Source organism: Schistocerca serialis, chromosome 10 (genome assembly GCF_023864345.2).
Source record: "Schistocerca serialis cubense isolate TAMUIC-IGC-003099 chromosome 10, iqSchSeri2.2, whole genome shotgun sequence".
Taxonomy (NCBI): domain Eukaryota; kingdom Metazoa; phylum Arthropoda; class Insecta; order Orthoptera; family Acrididae; genus Schistocerca; species Schistocerca serialis.
The window spans coordinates 251,525,162-251,551,548 of NC_064647.1; the positions used below are offsets into that span (position 1 = coordinate 251,525,162).

General features: G+C 48.7%; 1 protein-coding gene across 1 annotated transcript in view; it reads right to left on the reverse strand.

The window, feature by feature from the left end:
• Positions 1 to 26,387, reverse strand: part of LOC126424733 (pinopsin-like) — a 173,983-nt gene that overhangs the window by 21,814 nt on the left and 125,782 nt on the right. The window contains exon 5 of the mRNA XM_050087452.1: positions 1,824 to 2,054. Within this exon, the coding sequence (XP_049943409.1) occupies positions 1,824 to 2,054 (231 nt within the window). The remainder of the gene's footprint in view (positions 1 to 1,823; positions 2,055 to 26,387) is intronic.

Here is a 26,387-nt window from a genome sequence, read left to right on the forward strand (position 1 = left end):
CCGGATATGTTTCCGATGCGTTAAAGGTCCAGTTGTTCTCAATTTATCATGCACATATTCAAATGTACCAAGTGTAGGGTGAGTACGTTGAGGATATCTTTCAGTGTATAAGTCTCTAGCTCTCACTGAATTTCGTTGGCATTCTCCGTAAATGAGAAGCATATCGACTTGTTCTTCGAAGGAATACATCATTCACATTCGCTTGATGCCACGATACTAGTCTTACAGTTCCTATTAGTGTTGTATCGCGAAACCATCGAATGGTGTTTACATGTCAATGGCACGTTAGATGGATACGCCGTATTCAACGAATATTTACTATTTGCACGATATACGAGAGAGAATTGTCAGAACAGGTGCTTCGATAAGTGCCGGAGTGAAAGGAATACCACTCAATCCACGATAAGAAGACTGCAGCACTGAACTGATACCAATGGTCATCCCTTCGAACAGCTTCTCTAAATGGACATTCATGCCACCTTTTCGACATTCGCTGACCTTCAAAGACCTTACTGTTACACATCATTGGATTCGTGTCGATAGCCGCTATCAGAAAATAAGCGCCAAATTATAGCATCCCATAAAAAAAAAAAAAAAAAAAACAAAGTTGACCTTCATATCTCTGAAGCGACTCCACCTACCAACAAAAAACCAACGTCATGTTACGGCCTCCGTTGTCCCATGCAATATTTGTCCCACAAACTTTTCAGCTACTATCATACTTTCAGAGTTATTCTAGGTCGCATTAATTAGTGACTCACCCTGTATAAAAGGCAGTGTCCTGACTGACTGACTGATTGACTCACTCGCTCACTCACTCACTCACTCACTCACTCATCATCGTCCAGCCAAAACCGATAAGGACAGAAACTCGAAATTTGGAGAGGGTGTTGATCTTGTAATGTAGGCGTTGATTAAGAGGGGATTTTTTGAAATACCCTCCTTAAAAGGGTTGAAATTTTCTGAAAATATATCGTTGTTGAGGCAACCAGACCTACGAAAATTAGTTTTTGGTTTCTTGGTCAGAAATAAAGAAATACGTGTTTCAGCATTTTTGGTAATGCAACGTGTATTAGGGTGAAATAGGGGATGAAAGCTTTTTTGAAAATAAATCATTATTAAAGAACCACTAAAGTATTTTAAAGCTAAATCTATGAAAATTGGTATTTCACGTCTCATTTAGATGCACACAAACAAATGTTAGGGAATAAAAGTTCCTACGGAATTACGTCCAGAAGAACGCAAAAAGTATGATTTACAAGATCCTTGCACTCCAGTTACCAATAACTGGACTGGACAAACAGGTCATAGGGCCAGGTGCTATACTGTACGTCTATCGATTCAAGTCGGAGGTAATAGGGAGGTATATCAGTAGCCACAAGCCAGAACGGTCTGACAAATAAATCGAAATAAGTGTTAAACGTGCAACGTTTTCAAATCTCTTTGAGAACTCGTGACGAAATTTTTCAGTGATTGGAACGAAGGTGGTCACGTCTTGTCCAGAAGTGACTGTCTCAAGTCCAAGCCATTAACTTGAAGTAGGTTTCTGCATACGATTAACTTTTGTTTTATAGCATCAGTCTTGTCCACCATATTTGTTTGCAAATCATTTTCCCCTGCATTAAAAGATTTCCTGTAATCAAATAATTCGTGATGTCACTGCTCTATTTTTCCCTTAATTCAGTTTTTTCCGTAATCACATTACCTTTGTGTCTGGTGTTGTAAGCTGGTGTCATAAGTCAGTTAATTTGTCCCGCGCGGCGTACACCGCAGAGAGCGCGTGGACCGGGCGTGCCACCACGGGAGGCCGGGGGGCGGCGTACCTGCGTGTTGAGGCCGACGTAGATGAGCGGGTTGTAGCAGATGGAGGACTTGGCGACGAGCGCCGGCACGACGGCCAGCCCGGGGCTGACCAGCCGGTGGTCCCCGAAGGCGATGAGCAGCGCCAGCGCCGAGTAGGGCGTCCAGGCCAGCAGGAAGGCGGCGATCATCACGGCCACCATCAGCGCCACGCGCGACTCGGCGCGCGTCGCCCGGCCCGACCGCAGCGTGTTCTGCAACAGCGGAGGCCGTCTGGGTGCGGGCCGCGACCGGCACGACGGGGCGCACACACTCAGTGCACAAAGCGGAGGGGGTGCGGCAACTAACCAGCGTGGCTGCGGAACTCTGGCATATGTAAATTACTACCGGGAATCAAATTACTGTGGGACCACGATATAACTATAATTGAAAGGATATGGTGGTGGTGGTGGTGGTGGTGGTACTGGAAGGATCGGTATAAAGGGCAGTCAAGTGAAAACCGAACACCCGCCATAATACACAGACCGCACGACAAGTGGTCCTCACTGTGTCACCGCTGTGGCAGGGGCGCGACGGTGGGCCGCGTCACGGGTGGACGCGGGTATTTTCTGGAGACTAGAAATCTACTCTGTAGGAATGAGCATGGATTTCGAAAAAGACGATCGTGTCAAACCCAGCTCGGGCTATTCGTCCACGAGACTGAGAGGGCCATAGACACGGGTTCCCAGGCAGGTGCCGTATTTCTTGACTTCCACAAGGCGTTTGATACAATTCCCCACAGTCGTTTAATGAATAAATTAAGAGCACATGGACTATCTGACCAATTGTCTGATTGGATTGAAGAGTTCCTAGATAACAGAACGCAGCATTTCATTCTCAATGGAGAGAAGACTTCCGAAGTAAGAGTGGTTTCAGGTGTGCCGCAGGGGAGTGTCGTAGGACCGGTGCTATTCACAATATACATAAATGACCTTGTGGATGACATTGGAAGTTCACTCAGGCTTTTTGCGGATGATGCTGTGGTATATCAGGAGGTTGTAATAATGGAAAATTGTACTGAAATGCAGGAGGATCTGCAGCGAATTGACGCATGGTGCAGGGAATGGCAATTGAATCTCAATGTAGACAAGTGTAATGTGCTACGAATACACAGAAAGAAAGATCCCTTATCATTTAGCTACAATATAGCAGGTCAGCAACTGGAAGCAGTTAATTCCATAAATTATCTGGGATTAGGCATTAGGAGTGATTTAAAATGGAATGATCATCAGTAAAGGAGATGCCAGACTGACATTCATTGGAAGAATCCTAAGGCAATGCAATCCGAAAAAAAGGAAGTATTTTACAGTACACTTGTTCGCCCACTGCTTGAATACTGCTCATGAGTGTGGGATTCGTACCAGATAGGGTTGATAGAAGAGATAGAGGAGATCCAACGGAGAGCAGCGCGCTTCGTTACAGGATCATTTAGTAATCGCGAAAGCGTTACGGATATGATGGATAAACTCCAGTGGAAGAGTCTGCAGGAGAGGCGCTCAGTACCTCGGCACGGGCTTTTGTTGAAGTTTCGAGAACATACCTTCACCGAGGACTCAAGCAGTATATTCCTCCGTCCTACGTATATCTCGCGAAGAAACCATGAGGATAAAATCAGAGAGATTAGAGCCCACACAGAGGCATACCGACAATCCTTCTTTCCACGAACAATACGAGACTGGGACAATTGATAGAGGTATTCAAGATACCCTCCGCCACACACAGTCAGGTGGCTTGCGGAGTATGGATGTAGATGTGGATGTTGGCTTACGACCTCGGTTGTTAGCGGACAGGTCTAGCGTGTGGGCCCATCTGCCGACACGGAGACAAGCTGAGTAGAGCAGAGAGGTGTGGTTCGTTTCCTGGTGGCCGAGGCGCTGGCCTACCCGGAATTCACCGTTGCGTGTCCGCTGTGTATGGGCAACACTGGCTCCCGCTGACGTGTGTGCACGGCTGGTGGAGGAGATTCCTGAAAGGGCGCGCACCACTGCAAGACGATCCGCACCAGGGGCAGGCGGTCAATCGACGGCCTCATCCTGGCTGCCAGGCGAATCGCGGGGTTGAAATTCGCGTCCAGGCCGCCACCAACCGTGCCTCCGTGCATGCCGTCACCTTGCAGTATCGCGAAATTAGCGCGCAGTGGGTGCCACGTCAGCTGGCGTCCAGTCTCAGTCACCTGCTGCGGTATCGCCAGAAACGGTATGCCTTTCTGCCCCTACCGACACACGAGACGAAGCGTGGAGCCAGCATTTAGACACTGAGGTGGAAGCATCCGCCCATGTCCGCCCCCCCCCCCCCCAAGAAATCCGTGACCGTTCACGCGAGTCCTGGTGAGGACGCGACGACCTCCTCCTTCGACTGCAGGCTCCCTCTGTTCGCCGACTTCCTCGAGTGTGGAACCATGCCAAGTCCGCAGTGCTATGAAGACACTTTGCAGAAACTGTGATGCGCCATAGCGTCAAAATGCCCAGGAATGCTGTCGGATGGAATCGTTGCACGATAACGCCTGCTGCCACACTGAAAATGGAACGTACGCTACGCTTTAGCTACGTTACGTACGCTACAGTCGGCGCTCGAGCTATAGGACACGCCACCTCCGACGTAGCGACGAAGTGGGGATTTTCCCGTACGCCCATTTCACGAGTGTACCGCGAATATCAGGAATCCGGCGAAACATCAAATCTCCGATATCGCTGCAATCGGAAAAAGATCCTGCAAGAACGGGACCAACGACGACTGAAGAGAATCATTCGACGTCACAGAAGTACAGCCCTCCCGCAAATTGCTGCAGATTTCAGTACTGGGCCATCAACGAGTGTCAGCGTGCGAGCCATTCGACGAAACATCTTCGATACAGGCTTTCGGAGCCGAAGGCCCACTCGTGTACTCTTGATGAATCCACGATACAAAGCTTTACGCCTCTCCTGCGCCCGTCAACGCCGACACTAGACTGTTGATGGCTGGAAACATGTTGGCTGGTCGGACGAGTCTAGTTTCAAATTGTATCGAGCGGGTGGACGTGTACGGGCATGGAGATGACCTCATGAATCTATGGACCCTGCATGTCAGCAGGAACTGTTCAAGCTGGTGGAAGCCCTGTAATGGAGTGGCGCGTGTGTATTTGGAGTGATATGAGACCCCTGATACGTCAAGATACGACTCAGACAGGTGACACGTGCTTGAGCATGCTATCTGATCACCTGCATTCATTTATGTTCATTGTGCATTCCGACGGATTTGGGCAATTTCAGCAGGACAATGCGACACCCCACACGTCCAGAATCGCTACATAGTGGCTCCAGCAACAACCTTCTAAGTTTAAACACTTCCGGTGGCCACCAAACTCCCCAGACATGAACATTATTAAGCATATGTGGGACGCCTTGCGACGTGCTGTTCAGAAGAGATCTCCACCCTATCGTATTCTTACGGATTTGGGGACAGCCCTGCACGATTCTTGGTGTCAATTCCCGTCTGCACTACTTCAGACATTTAGTCGAGGCCATGGCACGTCGTGTTGCGGCGCTTCAGCGTTCTCGCGTGGACCCTACACAATGTTAGGCAGGTGTACCAGTTTCTTTGGCTCTTCAGTGTAAAAGATTTTAGTTTACTATCATATGCTGGACTAATACCAGGTGACCAAAAAGTCAGTATAAATTTGAAAACGGAATAAATCACGGAATAATGTAGATAGAGGTGTAAAAATTGACACTCATGCTTGGAATGACATGGGGTTTTATTAGAACCAAAAAAATTCAAAAGTTCAAAAAATGACCGACAGATGGCGCTTCATCTGATAAGAATAGCAATAATTAGCATGACAAAGCAAAGATGACGTCCTTTACAGTAAATGCTCAATATCTCCACCATCATTCCTCAACAATAGCTGTAGTCGAGGAATAGTGTTGTGAACAGCAGTGTAAAGCATGTTCGGAGTTATGGTGAGGCACTGGCGTCGGATGTTGTCTTTCAGCATCCCTAGAGATGTCGGTCGACCACAATACACTTGCGACTTCAGGTAACCCCAAAGCCAATAATCGCACGGACTGAGTTCTGGGGACCTGGGAGGCCAAGCATGACGAAAGTGGAGCGCCATCCTGCATAAACATCGTACGTTCCAGCAGGTGTTTATCAGCCAGGCTGGGGATGATGCGATTCTGTAACATATCGGCGTACCTCTCAGCCGTCAAAACGCGAATCACGCATTTCCTCGAAGAAAAGAGACCCGATAACGGTAGATGTGGTAAATCCAACCCACACCGTGACTTTCTCGTCGTACAATGAAATTTCCACGACAGCTCTAGGATTTTCGGTATCCAAAATTCTGCATTGTGGGCGTTGCCAGACCCTCGGAACGTGAAATGAGCTTCGTAGGTCCACAACACGTTACTCAACCAATCGTCATCTTCCGCCATCTTTTGAAACGCCCACACCGCAAATGCCCTCCGCTTCACTAAACCGCCAGGTAACAGTTCAAGATGCCGATAGATTTTGTACGGATAGCATCGGAGGGTACGCCTCAGTGCCAACCAAACAGTAGTGTATGGAATGCCGGTGCGACGTGCGAATGCACGAGCGCTGACTTCCCCGTGCATAGATGAAGCCGCTACAGTCTCCGTTTCTTCCTGAACTGTCTCAGCAGCATTACGCCTTGTGCTCGGTCGGCCACTACGGGGTCTATCGTCTAAACAACCCGTGGCTTCGAACTTCGAAATCATTCTCGCCACAGCTGCATTTGTCAACGGACCTTTACCCGTTCGAATCCCCTTCCTATGGCGATAGGATCGTAACGCTAAACCAGCACATTCCCCATTCTGATAATACAGCTTTACTAAAAGCGCCTTTTCAGGCAACGTCAACATGCTGCGACTGCTGGCGCATCTGATTCTTTCTCTCATTACAGCTCCTTTTATACACGTTTGTCATGCGCAGTCACTGAAGTTTTTACTGTGTAGCGCCATCTGTCGGACATTTTGTGAACCTTGTATTTTTTGTTTTGTTTTTTTGCTGTCATTCGAAGCATGTGTGTCAACTTTTTCCTCTCTATCTACATTATTCCGTCGTTTATTAAGTTTTCAAATTTATACTGACTTTTTGATCACCCAGTACATTAAAAATCACCCAGAAAGTATTATCTGCAACCTAAGTGATTGGTTATTTCATGACAAACGACGCTGGGTTGGACCTTTTTTTATGTAGCGCAAGGTTTCCACTCGGCAACCACCTATACTTACACTATCATAAGAGAGAATGGAAGGCGACGAGGAGAATGTAGAAGAAGAAGAGGAGGAGGAGGAATTTGATGACGAAGAGGGAGATTTCCAGTTTGGAAGCCCCCTAAACATCAAAGCTTGTGGCCTCACTAAGGATGTTCCAAGCCACGGGTCTACCTGATCTGACGAATAAAATCCAGAAAAAGCGCTTCATATGTAGGTTCCCATGATGTGAAGGTTTCTTCTTTGTGTAGTATACTAAATGCAAAATATACCTCTGTTTCACAGTAGAAAGACTTATAAAAATACTTCGTATTTTCATGCATAATAATAAAATTACATTTTCTGGTATTTGGATAAATGTATTTATTTAATTCAGATGTCAATTTATAAATAATACCCTTAAAAGTAATCACTGGAAACAGTTTATTACTCGGATGAATAACGTATTTGAGTCCTGATCTTCCGTATATGCTGCACGTCCTAATATTTGGTCAGTCACACCAAGTTCTTTCACGCAGTATTTTAGTCTTGTTTGTCCCATAACAACGTACTGACCACCAGTATTGATGTTTCACTCATAAAGTCTAACCACTGGACTGAGGTGGTTAACAGCATTAAAATACATTCACTGCTGTCGATATTACAGACGTAAGTAAGTATTACTTGCGTTTTATACGTAAATGTAGTGTTATCTTTTAAACAAAAACGTTTCACCCAATTGCTTTTGGTATCTTCAGTCGTCTGCAAAGGAAATAATTAATTGCTCAGCTATAAGCACTTGGGGTAATTAGACTTTTCATGGTTGCAATGTTAGGTTAATGTGTTACAGCAAACTAAGAGTGCTTGAAATGTTCTCAGACATAACGTAGGTTCGGATCATCTTAACTGCACAATGTATTCACGACGCAGGTGGTAGTCATCTTCAGGGACGACTGGGGCTCATCAAGCTAGGCGTTGGTTCACGAAAGCGTAGGAGCCAAGAGGCGGGACTATGGCTTCCTTCGCACGAGCGTCGGCACCCAGAGCCCCCTGCTGAGAAGTGAACCGCAGATCGCGGCATTGCGAGCGGTGAAGGTTCTCGTGGCCGGCTTAGCTGTCCTGGTTTCGAGTCCCCATCCGTGCTGTCCCTCTGAATCAGCTGAAATCCAGCGCCTCTGTCAATTAACCCGTTAGCCATACGCGTTCCGAATTCTTTGACGGCCGAGAGACGTAGCGGTGGACGAGAGGTCCCTGGACCGTTCGTAGTTCACAGCGTGCCTCGCATCAAGGCAGTGTTGGTTGCTTGGTTTGTGGGGGTTAAAGGATCCAGACTACGATGGTCATCGGTCCCTTTTTCCAAATACTAAAAATACACACAGAGAATAAAGAAAAATGTGCAACAGAATAGTAGACAGACGACATAGAACAAGAGAAACGTAGACAGACGACATAGAACAAGAGAAACGGAGACAAGGACCAGACAAAACGAAATAAAAGCACACAGAGTGTGACAGTGGTTGGCCGACCACAGCAACAAAAAAAAAAAAAAAAAAAAAAAAAGAGGAGAAGCCAACCACCGTGATACACATTAAAAACTCAGTTTAATATCGTAGGCCAAAGGCCCGAATCAACACAATAAACATAACAAACACTCAAATTAAATGATAAAAACCCCCTGCCCGAATAAAACGTAAAACTGAGCATGCCATGGCAGAGTCATCAGTTAAAAGGGCAGGGAGCGTATCAGGCAGCGCAAACGTCTGCCTGAGCACACTTGAAAGTGGACAGTCCAACAAAATGTGGACCACAGTCAAAGCAGACCCGCAGCGACATAGAGGCGGGTCCTCACGACGCAGTAAATAGCCTTGCGTCAGCCGGGTGTGGCCAATACGGAGCCGAAAAAGGACAACGGAGTCGCTGCGAGGAGCTCGCATGGATGAATGCCACACAGTCTTTATAACACGGAGTTTATTGGGCGTGGTTAGATCGCGCCACTCGGCGTCCCAAAGCGAGAAAATTTGTCGCCGGAGGACTCCTCGCAAGTCAGTCTCCGGGAGGCCAATGTCCAGAGGTGGTTTACTGGTGGCCTCTTTCGCCAGGCGGTCAACATTTTCATTGTCGGGTATCCCAACATGGCCTGGGGTCCACACAAAGACCGCAGAGCGGCCGCAATGGGCAAGAGTATGCAGGGACTCCTGGATAGCCATCACCAGACGAGAACGCGGGAAACACTGGCCGAGAGCTCGTAAACCGCTCAGGGAATCGCTACAGATAACGAAGGACTCACCTGAGCAGGAGCGGATATACTCTAGGGCACGAAAGATGGCGACCAGCTCAGCAGTGTAAACGCTGCAGCCAGCCGGCAATGAACGTTGTTCGGAATGGTCCCCTAGAGTTAGCGCATAACCGACACGACCAGCAACCATCGAGCTGTCAGTGTAAACAATGCCAGAGCCCTGATACGTTGCGAGGATGCTAAGAAAGCGGTGGCGGAAGGCCTCCGCAGGGACTGAGTCCTTCGGGCTCTGTGCCAGTTCCAGCTGAAGGCGAGGGCGAGGCACACACCACGGGGGTGTATGCAGAGGTGCCCGGAAAGGAGGCGGGAGAGGTAAAGCCCCAAGCCCGGAGAGGTAAAGCCCCAAGCCAGGAGAGAAGCTCTCGGACGCGAACCGCGATCGTACATCCAGCCCTGGGCCGACGTTCTGGAAGATGGACGTGCGACTGTGGGAATAGTAGCCGATAGTTAGGATGCCCGGGCAAGCTGAAAACATGGGCGGCATAAGCGGCCAGCAAGCGTTGGCGCCGTAACCGCAGTGGAGGTACACCTGCCTCCACTAGTATGCTGTCCACAGGGCTGGTACGGAAAGCACCAGTGGCAAGGCGTATCCCGCTGTGGAGGATTGGGTCCAGCACCTGCAACGCAGATTGGGATGCTGTGCCATAAGCCAGGCTCCCATAATCCAGACGAGACTGGATTAACGTCTGGTAGAGCCGTAGGAGAGTAGATCGGTCGGCGCCCCACCTGGTGTGGCTCAAGCATCTCAGAGCATTTAGATGCCGCCAACACGTCTGTTTAAGCTGCCGAATATGAGGCAGCCAAGTCAACCGGGCATCAAAAACTACATCCAAAAACCTGTGGGTCTCCACCACAGCAGGAAGTTCGTCGTCAAGATAAAGCCGCGGCTCAGGATGGACTGTTCGGCGCCGTCAGAAATGCATAACGCGAGTCTTGGCAGCCGAAAACTGAAAACCATGCGCCACAGCCCAAGACTGCGCCTTGCGGATAGCGCCCTGTAGCTGACGTTCAGAAGCTGCAATGCCAGTAGAGCTGTAGTAAAGGCAGAAGTCGTCAGCATACAGGGAAGCGGAGACAGAATTTCCCACCGCTGCAGCGAGCCCATTTATTGCGATTAAAAACAGGCAGGCACTGAGGACAGATCCCTGTGGTACCCCGTTTTCCTGGACTCGGGAGGAACTATGAGAGGCCGCGACTTGCACGCGGAAGGTACGATACGACAGAAAATTTCGGATAAAGATCGGCAGAGTGCCCCGAAGACCCCATCCATGAAGCGTAGAAAGTATGTGATGACGCCATGTCGTATCGTACGCCTATCGCATGTCGAAAAAGACAGCGACCAGGTGCTGACGGCGGGCAAAGGCAGTACGGATGGCTGACTCCAGACTCACCAGATTGTCGGTGGCGGAGCAGCATTTACGGAACCCACCCTGAGACAGAGCCCGAAGGCCCCGAGACTCCAGTACCCTATTCAAGCGCCGGCTCACCATCCGTTCGAGAAGCTTGCAAGTAACGTTGGTGAGGCTAATGGGGCGGTAGCTGTCTACCTCCAAAGAGCTCTTGCCCGGTTTCAAACCGGGGATGACAATGCTTTCCCGTCATTGCGACGGAAACTCACCCTCGACCCAGAGACGGTTGTAAAGGTCGAGGAGGCGTCGCTTGCAGTCCACTGAAAGGTGTTTCAGCATCTGACAGTGGATGCGATCTGGCCCAGGGGCGGTATCAGGGCAAGTGGCAAGGGCACTGTGAAATTCCCACTCACTGAATTTACCATTGTAGGATTCAAAATGGTGGGTGCGAAAAGAAAGACTCCGACGTTCCATCCGCTCTTTCATGGAGCGGAAGGCCAGTGGGTAATTGGAAGAAGCGGAACTCAGAGCAAAATGCTCTGCCAAACTGTTGGCAATTTCGTTGGAGTCTGTACAAAATGCTCCACTCAATGAGAGCGCAGGGACGCTGACAGGGGTCCGATAGCCATAGAGGCTTCGGATCTTGGCCCAGACCTGCGATGGAGTGACATGGAGGCCAATGGTGGACACATACCGCTCCCAGCACTCCTGTTTGCTTTGGCGGATAAGGCGGCGGGATCGCGCACGCAGCCGTTTGAAGGTGGTGAGGTGTTCAATGCAGGGATGTCGCTTGTGACGCTGTAGCGCCCGCCGGCGATCTTTAATCGCCTCAGCGATCTCAGGCGACCACCAAGGAACAGTCCTCCTCCGAGGGGCCCAGAAGAACGGGGAATGGAAGAGTCTGCGGCAGTAACGATGCTGGTGGTGATTGAGTGAACCACCACATCAATGTCGTCATTAGAGAGGGGCTCAATAGCGGCAATGGAGGAGAACAAGTCCCAGTCAGCCTTATTTATAGCCCATCTGCTGGGGCGCCCAGAAGAGTGACACCGTGGCAGTGACAGAAAGATCGGAACGTGGTCGCTACCACACAGGTCGTCATGCACACTCCATTGGACAGACGGTAAGAGGTTAGGGCTGCAGATCGGAAGGTCAATGGCGGAGTACGTGTAATGCGCCACACTGAAGTGTGTGAAGGCACCATGATTTAAAATGGAAAGATCGAGCTGTGCCAATAAGTGCTCAATGGTGGCGCCTCGACCTGACGCCACTGACCCACCCCACAGAGGGTTATGGGCGTTGAAGTCGCCCAGCAACAAGAAAGGTGGCGGCAATTGGGCTATCAGCGCAGCCAGGACATGCTGCGCGACATCACCATCCGGTGGAAGGTAAAGACTGCAGACGCTAACAGCCTGTGGCGTCCACACCCGAACAGCGACAGCCTCTAAAGCTGCATGTAGAGGGACAGACTCGCTGTGAAGAGAGTTAAGGACATAGATGCAGACGCCACCAGACACCCTTCCATAGGCTGCCCGGTTGTTATAATATCCCCGATAGCGACGGAGGGCGGGGGTTCGCATTGCTGGAAACCAAGTTTCCTGAAGAGCAATGCAGAAGAAAGGGTGAAGGTTGATGAGTTGGCGGAGCTCAGCTAGATGGTGGAAGAAACCGCTGCAGTTCCACTGGAGGATGGTATTGTCCATGTCTGAGAAATGCGTGACGGGACTGAGAAGGCAGATTACGCCGCTGCGTCACTTGCTGTCTCCAACTGCTAGCGCTATCCATGGCGTCTGAGGGACCGGCGAGATCGAGGTCCTCAGCGGACGCCAGAGTCTCCACCTCGTCCTGAGACGCAGAGCTGGAAGGTTGCGGTGGGGTGGCTGCCACCGCGAGTTCCTTGGGCTTAGAGCTCTTCTTCTTGGATTTCTCACGCTGCTCCTTGGGTTTAACTGGCTGGGAGGGCTTCACCGATTCAGTCTCCGGGAGTGAGGAGAATCGTGAAGCCCTACGACCAGCGGATTGTGGGCACTTACGCAAATGTCGGTCGTCACCCTTCCCGCTGGTGGAAACCTGGGAAGGGAGGTACCCAAGGGACCCCTTGCGAGCGTGAGAAGCCGAAGAAGTTGGACACTTCGCCGGCTTAGAAGCGGGGACGGACGTCCCCGATGGGTGGGAGGAGGTTGCTCCTGAGGTAGGTGGTGCAGGAGCAACTGGTTGGGTAGAGCCCCCCACGGGCAAGGGGGCAGGAGTAGTTGTACTGCTCATCGATCTAGCTGGAAGTCTCGAAACTGATGGGGCTAGCACAGTTGTTGTAGCAGCTGCGTAAGAAGACGTCATTCGCACAGGATGTAGTCTGTCATATTTCCTTTTGGCCTCAGTATAGGTCAGCCGGTCCAGGGTCTTATATTCCACGATTTTGCGCTCTTTCTGAAAGACTGTGCAGTCTGGCGAACAAGGTGAATGATGCTCTCCGCAGTTGACACAGATGGGAGGCGGGGCACATGGAGTATTGGGATGTGATGGGCGTCTGCAATCTCGACATGTGAGACTGGAAGTGCAGCGGGAAGACATGTGGCCAAACTTCCAGCACTTAAAGCACCGCATCGGGGGAGGGATATAGGGCTTCACGACACATCGGTAGACCATCACCTTGACCTTTTCCGGTAATGTATCACCCTTGAAGGCCAAGATGAAGGCGCCGGTAGCAATCTGATTTTCCTTCGGACCCCGATGAAAGCGCCGGACGAAATGTACACCTCGGCGCTCTAAGTTGGCGCATAGCTCGACATCAGACTGCAAAAGAAGGTCCTTGTGGTAAATAACTCCCTGGACCATATTTAAACTCTTGTAAGGTGTGATCGTAACGGCAACGTCCCCCAACTTGTCACAAGCAAGTAACTGTCGTGACTGGGCAGAGGATGCCGTTTGTATCAGGACTGATCCAGAGCGCATTTTAGACAAGCCCTCCACCTCCCTAAACTTCTCCTCTAAATGCTCGACAAAGAACTGAGGCTTTGTGGAGAGAAAAGACTCCCCATCAGCTCTCGTAAAAACTAAGAATCGGGGCGAATAACCGCTACTGACATCCTGAGACTTACGTTCCTCCCATGGCGTGGCCAGGGAGGGGAACGTTTTCGGATCGTACTTCTGAGCATTAAATTGAGCCCGAGAACGCTTAGAGACTGCTGGCGGCTGGCCACCAGCGAGAGACGATGTACCACGCTTCATTGCGGGTCATCCGCCCTGATGCCACCTACTCCGACCAAGGGCCCTCCCCACGGGCGCCACCGAGCCTCAGCAAGGGCCACCTGACAGGATGGCCGTTGCCGGGAGTCCCGATGCCCCAGGGAGATGGGCATCCACTCCTTGGCATACGTGGCGAGTAAACGGCGCAGGCATCAGTAGAGCGATCCCTGTGTTGTCAGGGGGCTACAACCAAGAGGGTACATGGCGGCCCCACCACAACGGACTGGCTACCGTGCTGGATATGAGGTGCAAAAATGTCCAAGGTCGTCGTCGCAGCTAAAAGCAACATTGCACAGTGCAGCGTGGTAATCGCACCTAAGGACGTATACTCTCCCAAGAGATGGAAAACGAGCGGGGCATCATTGCATCGACGAGAAAGCCGGCTAAAGGTCTCAATGCACGGCGGATACAGTGCACCATGTAAGGCCCCCTTCCCCAATTGGCTCGCTCTTCGGAATAATTTAGAAAGATGGAGATCAAACCCGAGAGGGGACCATCACATAAGGCTGAAACGTTTGAGACTCCTTTTAGTCGCCTCTTACGACAGGCAGGAATACCGCGGGCCTATTCTAACCCCCGAACTCGCAGGGGAGCGGATGAATAAGGCAGAAGCCTTAACCCGAATGTCAGGGAGGCCCAAACCTCCCTGCTAACGGGGCCGCGCCATGAGCCCTTAACGCACGCGAAACACAGAGTGGCGCCAGATAAATCTGCCAGTTAAACTTTGCAATTTGCGGGACAACATCGCAGGAAGTCGAAAGATTTGTGCAATAAAATAAGCCTTACTTGAGACATACGTTTCCATGGCCCGAACCTTATGAAGAAGTGAGAGAGAGCGACGCTCGTGTTCAATGACTGCACCCTGAATCATATCCGTGACAGACTTCCAGTTTATCGCAGCCATCTTTAGCAGAAAACTGTCAATTGTAACACCAAACGATCTATATCGAATGACCTTCGAAGCCCATGGAATTTTAACAGCGTCAAGTCCTCGTAAACTGAGTAAACGACATTTCTGGTCATTAACCCGCGCTCCCGTAAGACGACAAAAGGCACCCAAAACTTCCTTCAGCAGAAGAACCATAACGTCATCAGCATATGCACGATCGGTAAACCTTTCTCCCAGCAGCAACCAGCCACTCAAACGAGCAGCTATAGTTCGCAATAATGGTTCCAGAAACAGAACGTAGAGTGACATACTCGCATAAGGAATCCATGATTGACGTGGTCGAACGCTTGGCGAAAATCAATGAAAAGCAAAGCGCTTGGCACGGGAATGGTGGAAGCAATCGAAATTCAGTCACGACACTGAGCAACGGGAGTCGGGAGAGTACGACCCGGAAGACAACTTTGATGGCTCGCGATGATGGTAGTCAACAATACCGATAGTCGGCTATCGACCGCTCGCGCCACTAATTTAAAATCATGGTTGAAGAGGGTTATCGGGCGGACCTGATCCACACGCAAACGTCCCGGCTTTTTGGGGACCAGGACAATTTTAGCAACCTTAGAGGTGGGCGGGAGAAGTTCATGGAAGTTATCGTATCTCCTATTAGGAGCCAAAATCGAATATAAAATTCTTTGGGACTGCCATTGGGACAGGTGATTTGTGGGAGGGAGAATGAGCCACAATATCAAGTATATCATCGCGATGGAATACAGGGAAAAACTATTTCTGGAGAGCTGGCGTAACAACACGATCAAGGAGGGAGGTGAAGTCAACAGACGGTGGACAGTCTGAATTCACTTCAGCATAAAGCTCGGAATAGTACTGGTAAAGTTCACGCATGATATCAGATTGGGAGGACCACTCACGCCCATCTAGAGAACGAATGGTAGAAAGACACGTCCTTGGAGACCGCTTGTGAAGCCGGAGAAGATGATAGAGAGAGGTCAATTCATGCTGTAGGATTGAACGAGGCTGGGAACGCAGTCGGACACCAACGATTCCCCTACGTTTGAGTTGTAGAAGTTTGGCCTTCACACGGTGGACGTCGACGACCCTCAAGGGGGCATCACGAGCATTATTGTAAATATCGCGAAGGACTGCATAGTAAAATTCCCTAGTGAGCCTTATTTCAGCCGCTTTTTCAGCGTTAAAGTACTTGCGTGTTTTATGAATCTGGGGTTTAGCAAAGGTAACCCACCATTCTAGAAGTGAGGGATAACGCGCCTGGGGCTGCGTTGTCCGCCGCCATACGCCTGCTATGATGGCTTCCAGAGAGGGGTCCGTGAGACGTAGAGTGTTTAGCTTCCACAAAGGGCGCGAGAGATGGACCCGCTGCCGGACGTGGTTAAAAGTCATGGAAACAGCGCAGTGATCAGTGAAGCTGGCAGGAATTACATCCATAGATAGAAGCTGACTGCATATTGGGCAGGTAAATAAAAGCGGTCCAATCGGCTACTTGAAGTAGCTGTAAAAAACGTAAACCGCACCAATGTAGGATATCTACAAACCCAAGCATCCTGGAGATGCAAGGACGTCACCATATCATTCAGTTCACGACAAAATGTATAATTGGGGGTCTGATCTACACGGCGTAAGACGCAGCTAAAATCGCCCCCTAACAAAACCTTGCGCGGGTTCCGTCGGAGTAAATAAACAACTTCTTCCTTATAAAACCGCGCGCGATAGCATGAACAACCGGATCCAGACGGAGCTCATAAAAACAACTGCTTATACCGCGACCACCATCTAGCGTTTCCAAGTCCGTCAGCGGGATTCCATCTCGATAAAGCAAAGCCATACTGGTGGAATTTTCAGGCGCGACATTGAAAATTACAGAATATCCAGGAGGACAAAACACATCTTGTAAACACACAGTATCAGCTTGGGAATCGTAAATAAACTGGCGTAACGCAGCAAGCCGTAATTGGGAACGTATCCTTATTAACATTGAGGGTTAGAAATGTATACGCCTGCATCCGTTAACACATGTAAGGTCAATAAAACATCATTAAGGAAAAGCACTATCACGTCCGTCTCTCCCCAACGTCCGGAGGCGGGGAAAAGAAGGTACAATGCCAGTCCTCCCCAGCTGACGCCGAGGAATCCTCGCTTTTCTTTTTACGACGCGCCGCGGCACGTGCAGGTTGAAAAGGCCGTTTCACACCACTCCGTGAAAACGTACACTGTTGATATGGAGGGGTTGGGGGCACGTCAAGGTCCGATCTGACAGGGGAGCAATCGTCACCGCACTTATCGGAAATCTCAGAATGACCAACAGCAATGTCAGGTACAGAAGAGACAGGTAATGCAGTGCCGGTGTCGGGTGGCATCTCCTGAACATCGGGAAAAGAACCCGTAGAATCCTGTTGTTCTACCGTCTCAGCGTGGAGGAGAATTCCTGCTAACGAGGCTCCCTGGCTGGCAGTTGACTGTTCGCTACTTTGGACGAGTGTGCATTAAATACGTGAGGTGTATTCCGTGGGCAATATGAATCCAGCAAATATAGCTCGCGACTTCAATAACAAGGTCAATGAACATTTTCCGAACTGTAAGTTTGCGGTGCGTTCGCAAAACAGAGACTCTAAACTTATTACAGTGAAGAGAGACGTCAATGAACGAACGGACAAATCAAAACTTTGTGAAAATAAAGAAAGTAAACTTTTCACTCGGGCAAGACTTGAACCAAGGACCTCTCGTTCCCCAGCTGTTCACGCTAACCACGGGACCACGGCGCTCCTGAGCTCACATTATCCTTGATGTTGCCTATCTTGTGCATGGACTACTCAGTTCGTATATTTTGCTTATTTTTTTCATAGTTCCACACAACTTCTTCATGTTTTCTCGATTGATCTGTGTTCAGTTTTTCAGGGCCTATCCGCTGTGCCAACTTATAACTAAATCTGAGGGGGATGCGATGGGGAGGTTCCCTTGTAAGGGCCCGGGCTCGATTCCCGGCTGGGTCGGAGATTTTCTCCGCTCACGGACTGGGTGTTGCGTTGTTCTAATCATCATCATTTCATCCCCATCGACGCGCAAGTCGCCGAAGTGGCGTCAAATCGAAAGACTTGCACCAGGCGAACGGTCTACCCGACGGGAGGGCCCTAGTCACACGAAATTTTTTAACAACACTTTAGAACCAACCCGGGAGAGAAGTCTTTCTACTTGAACGGGATCATAAAACTTCACAAAGAACGCATACAAATAAGAATCAAAGTAAGCAGTATCTACCTGATCAGGTGCAACACGGATAACATCAGCCAGCCAATCGTGAATTTCTAAGGAGCCAGGTTGAGCACGACGCGTACTCTTGTCAAAACTGAAACGAACAGTAGCTCGACGAGGAACAGTTTTAGGAGACTCGACAGACACCATGGCGCGGGCAGAAAACACCGCCGGCAAGAGAAAAATGACAACAAACTCCGCTACGCAACTACGATGTGACTCCGGCCGATACACCGACAAGACTGAGCAGCTTCGACACGAGCGGCGCTGCGGCACAGGCGGAAGTCAGCGACTGCCCGCTCGCTCGACGCGCAAGGCGACGATGTGTTGGATTTGTTTGCCGCTGCCGTCGCTCTGCTTTGTATCGACCGTCACTGGCACTGCAGCACTGCTGCGAGCTACTCGGCGACTGAGCAGTTCGGCTACGCCCCGTAGCCTCATGCCGCGTTCACCATTGGATACCTCCAGCCCCTCCCCCTGTTGCCATCAGCAACGAATATTGGGGTTGCTTGGTAGACAATATGTGGGGCGTCGAATGCCATGAGCGTCATTGGCCTTTTGCGACGTCGCAGTCAAGGGGTTCCGTGTTGGTTCAGCCGACATGTAGCCATAAACATTGGGACGTGTGAAAAACGAATTTTGCTTAAAACGAAGTGAAAATTATCTACATTTTATTAATTCAGTGTTTGATTATCTGAGCACTTGACGACTTCCAACAAACTTCACACCCTCTACTAAACTTTTCCTCTCCCACATGCTTAATGTCAGATACAGAGCTCATTTGCAAAGCAATCATACTTTTCATGCGGTTTAACTCATCGGAGTTCCATTTTTCAAAGAACGAGGGTCTACTGGTAAAGTAATGTCCAGAAAAGGCTGTACAAATATCTTGCTTTAAATACCAGAAACTTGCTGTAAAAACACGGAAATTCACAAGATGCATGTACACAGTAGCCTATGGCTGCTACAATCTCAGCGAAGTATCACTGGAACCGGTCCGCTCAAACGAAAACTTGGCTGTAACAATATGTAGGGATATCAAAGGGAACGATTGCACTGACTCATTCACACGTCACGGAGGTATTTAAGAGGTATTCACAAGCTGCCATTCTTTCCGCGATCCTTACGCTAATGGAGCGTGATAAAAGTTGAAGTACTCTCCGCCATACACTTCACACAGTACGAATATAGACGGACAAAGCAGTGGGGAAGTAATCCTGAGGCAGGGTAGCTGAAGCTACTGGCTTCACTGGGAAGAGAGAAGGAGGTGTATAAGTTCTTACCCCGCAAATACCAGTCTTTAAGCTGGACCTCCCTCGTCACTCCAGGAGACTGCAATGTGCAGCGACGCCCGAATACTAGGAGGAAGAGGGAAGGAAGACCGACGCTTAAGGTTGCGTCGGTGGCGTAAGCATTGGAAACAGGACAGAAATTCTGGTCTGGTTGAGGAAGTACTTGGAAGAAAAACGGGAATTTCAACCAACGGATAGCATTCTTCTGACGTAAATGTAGCTTCGGGCGAACTACTAGAGCATTGTTATAGTTGTATGTATCAGAAACATAGTAGATATAATTAACTTGTCATGGTTGGGATTCACAGTCATATAATATTTCCTAAAAGACATCATAGTCGCCGTTGACTGTATGAAATATTTATTTTTACGATTGCAATTTCGGCCTTAGGGCCATTTTCAGGTAACACTGCAAAAGTTACCTTTTTAGCTCGCTTTGCTGCTGCAGATGTCGTCTTAATTTTGACATTGATGTAATTAGGAGTTACATTGTTTGCTTTACATTTATTATTAAATTTTATTCACTCTGTAGTCTTCAGTAGTTTAATCTTGGTGCGCTGGTGGTGCAGTTATATCCCATATGCCTGGCTAGGCATACATTTGATTAACTTCTCATGGTTGCGGTTCACAGTCATACAATATTTCTTAAAAGACATCATAGTCGCCGTTGACTACATGAAATATTTATTATTACGATTACAATTTCGGCCTTAGGGCCATTTTCAAGTAACACTGCAAAAGTTACCTTTTTAGCTCGCTTTGCTGCTGTATAAAATTTAATAATAAATGTAAAGCAAACGATGTAACTCCTAATTATGTCAATGTCAAAATTAAGACGACATCTGCAGCAGCAAAGCGAGCTGAAAAGGTAACTTTTGCAGTGTTACCTGAGAATGGCCCTAAGGCTGAAATTGCAATCGCAGTAATAAATATTTCATATAGTCAACGGCGACTATGATGTTTTTTAAGAAGTGAAATGAAATGTCGTGTGACTAGGAGCTCCCCTCGGGTAGACCGCTCACCGGGTGCAAGTCTTTCGATTTGACGCCACTTCGGCGACTTGCGCGTCGATGGGGATGAAATGATGATGATTAGGACAACACAACACCCATTCCCTGAGCGGAGAAAATCTCTGACCCAGCCGGGAATCGAACCCGGGCCCTTAGGATTGACAGTCTGTCGCGCTGACAACTCAGCTACCGGGGGCGGACTTTTAGGAAGTAGTAGATATAGTCGGAAGTTCCGTAAGGATTTTTGTTGACGATGCTCTTGTACACAGACGTGTCGCGACACTAAACAATTGTAGCAAAATGCAGAAAGATCTGCATAGGTTGGTTGGTCGAATCGGGGGAGAGGAGCAAACAGCAAGGTCATCGGTCCCATCGAATTAGGGAAGGATGGGGAAGGAAGTCGGCCGTACCCTTTCAGAGGAACCATTCTGGTATTTACGTCAAGCGATTTAGGGAATTCACGGAAAACCTAAATCAGGATGGCAGGACGCGGATCTGAACCGCCGACTTCCCGAACTCGAGTCCAGTGTGCTAACCACTGCGCCACGTCGCTCGTTCATCTGCAGAGGACACACGGTTGGTGCAGGAAATGGTAGCTGACCCCCAACACAAGCAAATGTAACGTATTGCCCATAAACAGGCAGACGACACGACTGCAGAACAACTATTGGAAACATCACAATCATAAAATATTTAGGAGCATGCGTACAGAGCGATTTAAGAGTAATCGCGGGTATGGCAGATGCTAGACTGAAATTCATTGGAAGACTCTTCAGCAAATCTAGTTCACCAAGAAAGGGAGGTTGCTTACAAAACCCTCTTTCGACCAAAAACTGAATATTGCTCGCCAGTGTCGGGATCAGTACGAGATGCGATTGCTGGAAATAGGAGACAAGGTCCCAAGAAGGGCAGCACTTTTCGTCACGGGTTCATTTAGTAAGAGCGAAAGCGTCACAGAGATGCTCACCTAACTCCAGCGGCAGACGATGTAAGAGAGGCGTTATGTATCGCAGTGGGGCTTACTATTAAAATTCTGTTTCAGAAGAATCAACCACTATATTTCTTTTTCTTATGTACATCTCGAGAAAAGACCACAAAGGCAAAATTAAAGAGACTCGAGCTCACTTGCACTTTTCCCCGCGAGCCATTCGCTATTGAACAGAAAGAGGGGGAACTGACAACGGAACGCAAAGTGCCCACAGCCATACACCGTAAGGTGGTTTGCTGGCTGCAGATGTAGGATACTCAGTCACTTAACTTACTCCTCATTCCGACCGGTAAATGTAAATGCCGTGTGGCTAGGGTCTCCCGTCGGGTAGACCGTTCGCCTGGTGCAAGTCTTTCGAGTTGACGCCCCTTCGGCGACTTGCGTGTCGATGGCGTTCAAATTATGATGATAAGGACAACACAACACCCAGTCCCTGAACGGAGAAAATCTCCGACCCAGCCGGGAATCGAACCCGGGCCGTTAGGTACGACATTGTGTCGCGCTGACCACTCAGCTACCGGGGGCGGGCATCTCGACTGGTTCTCGCATACTTTTGATTATTCTATAGCTCACTTTGTTATTCTGACTGGCCAATGAAACACTATGATTTTCAAACGAAAAAAAAAAAATTAAATTTACGTAAAGAAAAAGGTGAACGGTGGAATAACGCATGATTTATAACGCTCATACGTGCTATTCAAGAGATCGAATTTTTTTTTTAAAAAAAGTGTATACAAAGCTCACTTTTTCAGGGCTTAAATATGGTCGGACAACAGGATTTTTATGCAAAACGTACCGCTGTATCCAGCCGCCATTGTCATTTCAAGCATTGTCAAAGGATATAAGTTTGTACTGATCATTTGAGTCACTGCACAAATTCATCTGTTTGTACCTGCGCTTTATAAAAGTAGATAATGAAATTCTTTGCAGAAAGCATTACATTATTACTGAAACCCGGGAAACAAATGTTTTAGGCAACAGATATCGTGTATTTTCCTAACGAATTTGTTTTTAAATTACAATCGTCCGCCCACCAAGGAATTCCTTTTCTCCTTTTGTTTGCATTTAGATTGCGTGAATGCTGTAAGATAGCCTGTTGTATGTTTCACAACAGATGGAGAGTGCACGTATTGCGATTGAACTGTCCGATGGCAGAAAATAATTTGAAATGGATGAATAATGGGGAGTGCCTCGCACATGACGTCACGCACCGGATGTACAAACACGCGCGCACAAAAGCGCGGAAAGTGGTATTCGTGGTGCTAAACGGTGAACTTTGAAGAGAACCTAATTACTGCAGTATATATCGACGTCTTAAATTCGGGAGTTTGAAGTACTGAGGCTGTTTAGTTTTAAAAATGATAAAAATCCGAATTCGATCAGACAGTAAAGAACAGCAGACATGAGTCCGATAAACAGAGTCCACGCTCGCTGCAGATATACTAAGTTAATTCGCAACATTTGCGAGAATTCCACACTGCATGTGAAAATAAAAGAAGACTGGATCAGTAGAAAGGTTCACGGAGTAATAGATATCAGACAAGGAGACACAAGCTCACTCAAGTTATTCACCTTGGCTCTGGATGGTGTGTTCAAGTGTCTGTCCTGGAGAAAGAAAGGAACTCGTATAAAACATCTCAATCACCTTCGCTTTGCTGATAACATTATCCTCTTTAGCAGCGACACAAACGGATTGTCAACAACTATCCAATAACTCAAAGATGTTTCCCAAGGTGTAGGCCTCCAGAGCAAACTTCAAAAGACCAAAGTCCTGGCAGTATTACGGTCGCCATCGAAAACTATATTCTGGAAGTAATAAATTAATACATTTCTCTGGGATACAAAATCCAACTTGGAAAATATGACCAGACAGCAGAGATGGCTGAGGAATTGGTTTCGCACCTGGGTGGCATTCCGGAAACATGATTACACTCTCTGCAGAGTGACAGAGAAAGGTTATGACACACGGAACTGCCAGGAACAATGATACAACAGACAGCGCAAATCGACTGCGGGTCTGGCAAAGGGCAATAGAGAGAGCTATGCCTGAAGCGAGTCTGAGAAGCACAAAGGAAGGATCGAAGAGTTTAAGGTTTCGTCGACAAACAAGGCCACCAGAGACGGAACACAAGCTCGGATCAGGGAATGGAAGAGAAGGAACTCGACATGCTGTTTCGAAGGAACTATCCGAGAATTTGGCTTAAGCAATTTAGGGAAATCACGGAGAACCTAAATGTCGGTGGCTGTAGGGAATTTGAACCGTCGTCGTCCTGAATGCGAGTCCAGTGTACTACGCCACCTCACTCGGTCTGACTCGCAGTATCAAGAACGAAAAGGTTAAGGAGAAAGACAGGGGTCTGTCTATCGGATAGCGAGACTGAAGTGGCGTTGGGCAAGAACAGGTACAAACGTACCAAAACGCTGATGCCGTGGCGTTCGGTGCAGTCAAAGAGAAATGTCGGACGTCCTCCGGCGAGTCGGAGAGGGCATCCAGCGACACGGATCCATATCGACATGGAAATTTCTGGGAGAGGCCTCTGTCCAGGAGTGGATATCTAGACAGCGAAGAAGAAGAAGAAGAAGGAGGAGGAGGAGGAGGAGGAGCAGGAGGAGGAGATGGGCGTCCGATGATAGCAGCGTGCACGTCGCAGCAAACTATGTACGGATACCGAAAACGAATGAAGCAGAGAAGTGTATTGTCTATAAAGCACTATTCCAGAGTAGTTGCAGTTCTTATTAAGTAGACATGTTGGGTGGGGCTTGCAGAAGCCGGGCCAGGAGTACCTGGACTGGACTGGACTGGACCGGACCTCCGCCCTCACGCTGTTTACAGAGTGCTGGAGGCGTCTCTACACAAGCCTGCTCCACTCTCCGACAGCGGTCCTCCCGAGGAAGTCCAGCATGTGAAGAGGGCTGCTGCCGAGGAGCTCTGCTAGCTTCATCTGGTTCCAGGCGCGGCCACTGGGGTTGATGTCGACGCATACTGCGGGTCCTTTCCCGCGTCCTGGAGGAACGTGCTCACGAGATGGGCTACGTCTGCTGATGCATTATCGTGTTGAAAGACGAAACCATCACCCAAGTGGTCGGCTGTAAGGCTGGACAGTAGACTGAGCGTCGTGTCCCGATACCACGCATGCCTCAAACTACCGTCGATGGCGACGAGGGGCTGCCCACACCGGTACAACACGGCAGTGCTGACCCACTCATAGCTGCTGGAGCCGTGGGACGAGCGTCGCTGTCTGGCCTGCATCCACACCGCTCTGCAACGATCGCCGGGCCTCGGAAAAACCCTGCCCTCCACTGCCAAGAGAAGCCGACGCCACGGACGCAGACTACTACGCACCTATTTCCTTGTCGACGTCCTTCACTCTCCACCGTGCTGCGGGGGTTCTACTGTTGCTCGTCTTAATACCTAAAGGCAGCTTCCACCGTGTGCAGACGGTTGCGTACTGTCTGCATCGACACTAACCTCCCAGTTGCGTTCCCTAAGGAAGTGTTGCAGGCCCTGTGTTTTACCTAGTCTGTATCTCAGTTGCCCTCTCAGTTTCGGGCGCGAGCTAGGTAAAGATGGCAGTTTACGACAGGGGCAGTGTGGTATGTAGCGAGGCCGCCGTAGCGTTAATATTCTAGAGACGGTCATCTTCAAATGTGATACATGTTTGCAGCAAGTAACATGAAATCAAATTAACGCTGGTGTATTACAATGTAATGAGTAAAAGAAAAATGATATTCAAAACATGTAGTGAACATAAGTCATGGTGTCTCATATTGGAGCCAATTTATGTAGCTTACCAATTAATAGCAAGAACAGTGGGGGAAGGTGTGGCAAAGTGGCCAGGACGGGAAGAGTTGCCACTGCGTACTTTTTGCCGTCTACAGTGTTGCAGTGGTCAGAGTTGCAGCATCGTAAGTCGCCGTCGTATTCAGTGAGACTGACAGTGGATGATCGTTTCGTTACTTTATGGTAGAAACTGTTTTGTTCTTGATCCGTTTCATGTAAGATAAGCCATTTTATCATTCTCGTCACTTTACATATGTGGAGAGTAATAATTTTTTACAATATCAATGTTTGAACAACGTCTTTCGGCCTACAAATGTAGTTCCTTCTTAGTTTTTGTTTGATAGTTTCTCCTGTGAATGATTAAAGCCCACACGGCATCTGATCAGGAAAAGTGACGAAACCTTTTACCCCAGTAAGAGTCAGTTACTTCAAAAGAACACGTATAATACAACAGACAAAACCGGTTTCGAGTCCCTATCGCATGCCATCCAATCCCTTTGTAACAAATTTTGAATTATTAAGTTATATTGTTTAAAATAATCTCTGTTGTGTTGTGTGGAATAACACGAAAGTCCTATTGAAAATGGTCTGGTATTGTTTCAGATTCTAGGGCGTGAATGTGGCTAGTAAACGTGTCCGGAAATCAGAAAAACAAACATGACACCAGTTTGCGACGGAACTGGTGATAGTACCCGCTTAGGTACCGAAAACTGGTCACTAGTAAGCCGTCAGAAGAATGCGTGTAGTTCCAATATGTTATTTTCTTTTTCACTGAACAATATTTGATGCAATAATTTATAACTAAAAACTCAAAATATCTAAGTGGTAAGCTTCCGCCAGTAAGCATGGTTTGGCGAGGAATGAATTTCTGCTCGAGAAGGCACGTTACACCACCGCTTTTGTTGCGGCGCGATGTGTCGCCCTACAGTGACAGAAAAGAATTTTAAAAAAATTCTGACGACCACTGCTGCTGCACTAGCTACACGGGGAAAAGGTGTCGGCTGAGTCCTTTCTCGCCTGCACTTGGCCGGTCTATCTACTCACCTTTCGGAGGCGAACGTCTTGCCCGAGTTTTCACGACAGTTGAGCTGCTTTCATAGCGAAACGCACTTGCAGAGATTGGCTCGGCAGCTGAGATCTATACTGCCCTAGCAAGTTTGTACCATCCGTGAAAGTCGCTCAGACTGTCAGAGGGGATGGTAGGGGAGAGTTCAGATTAAAGG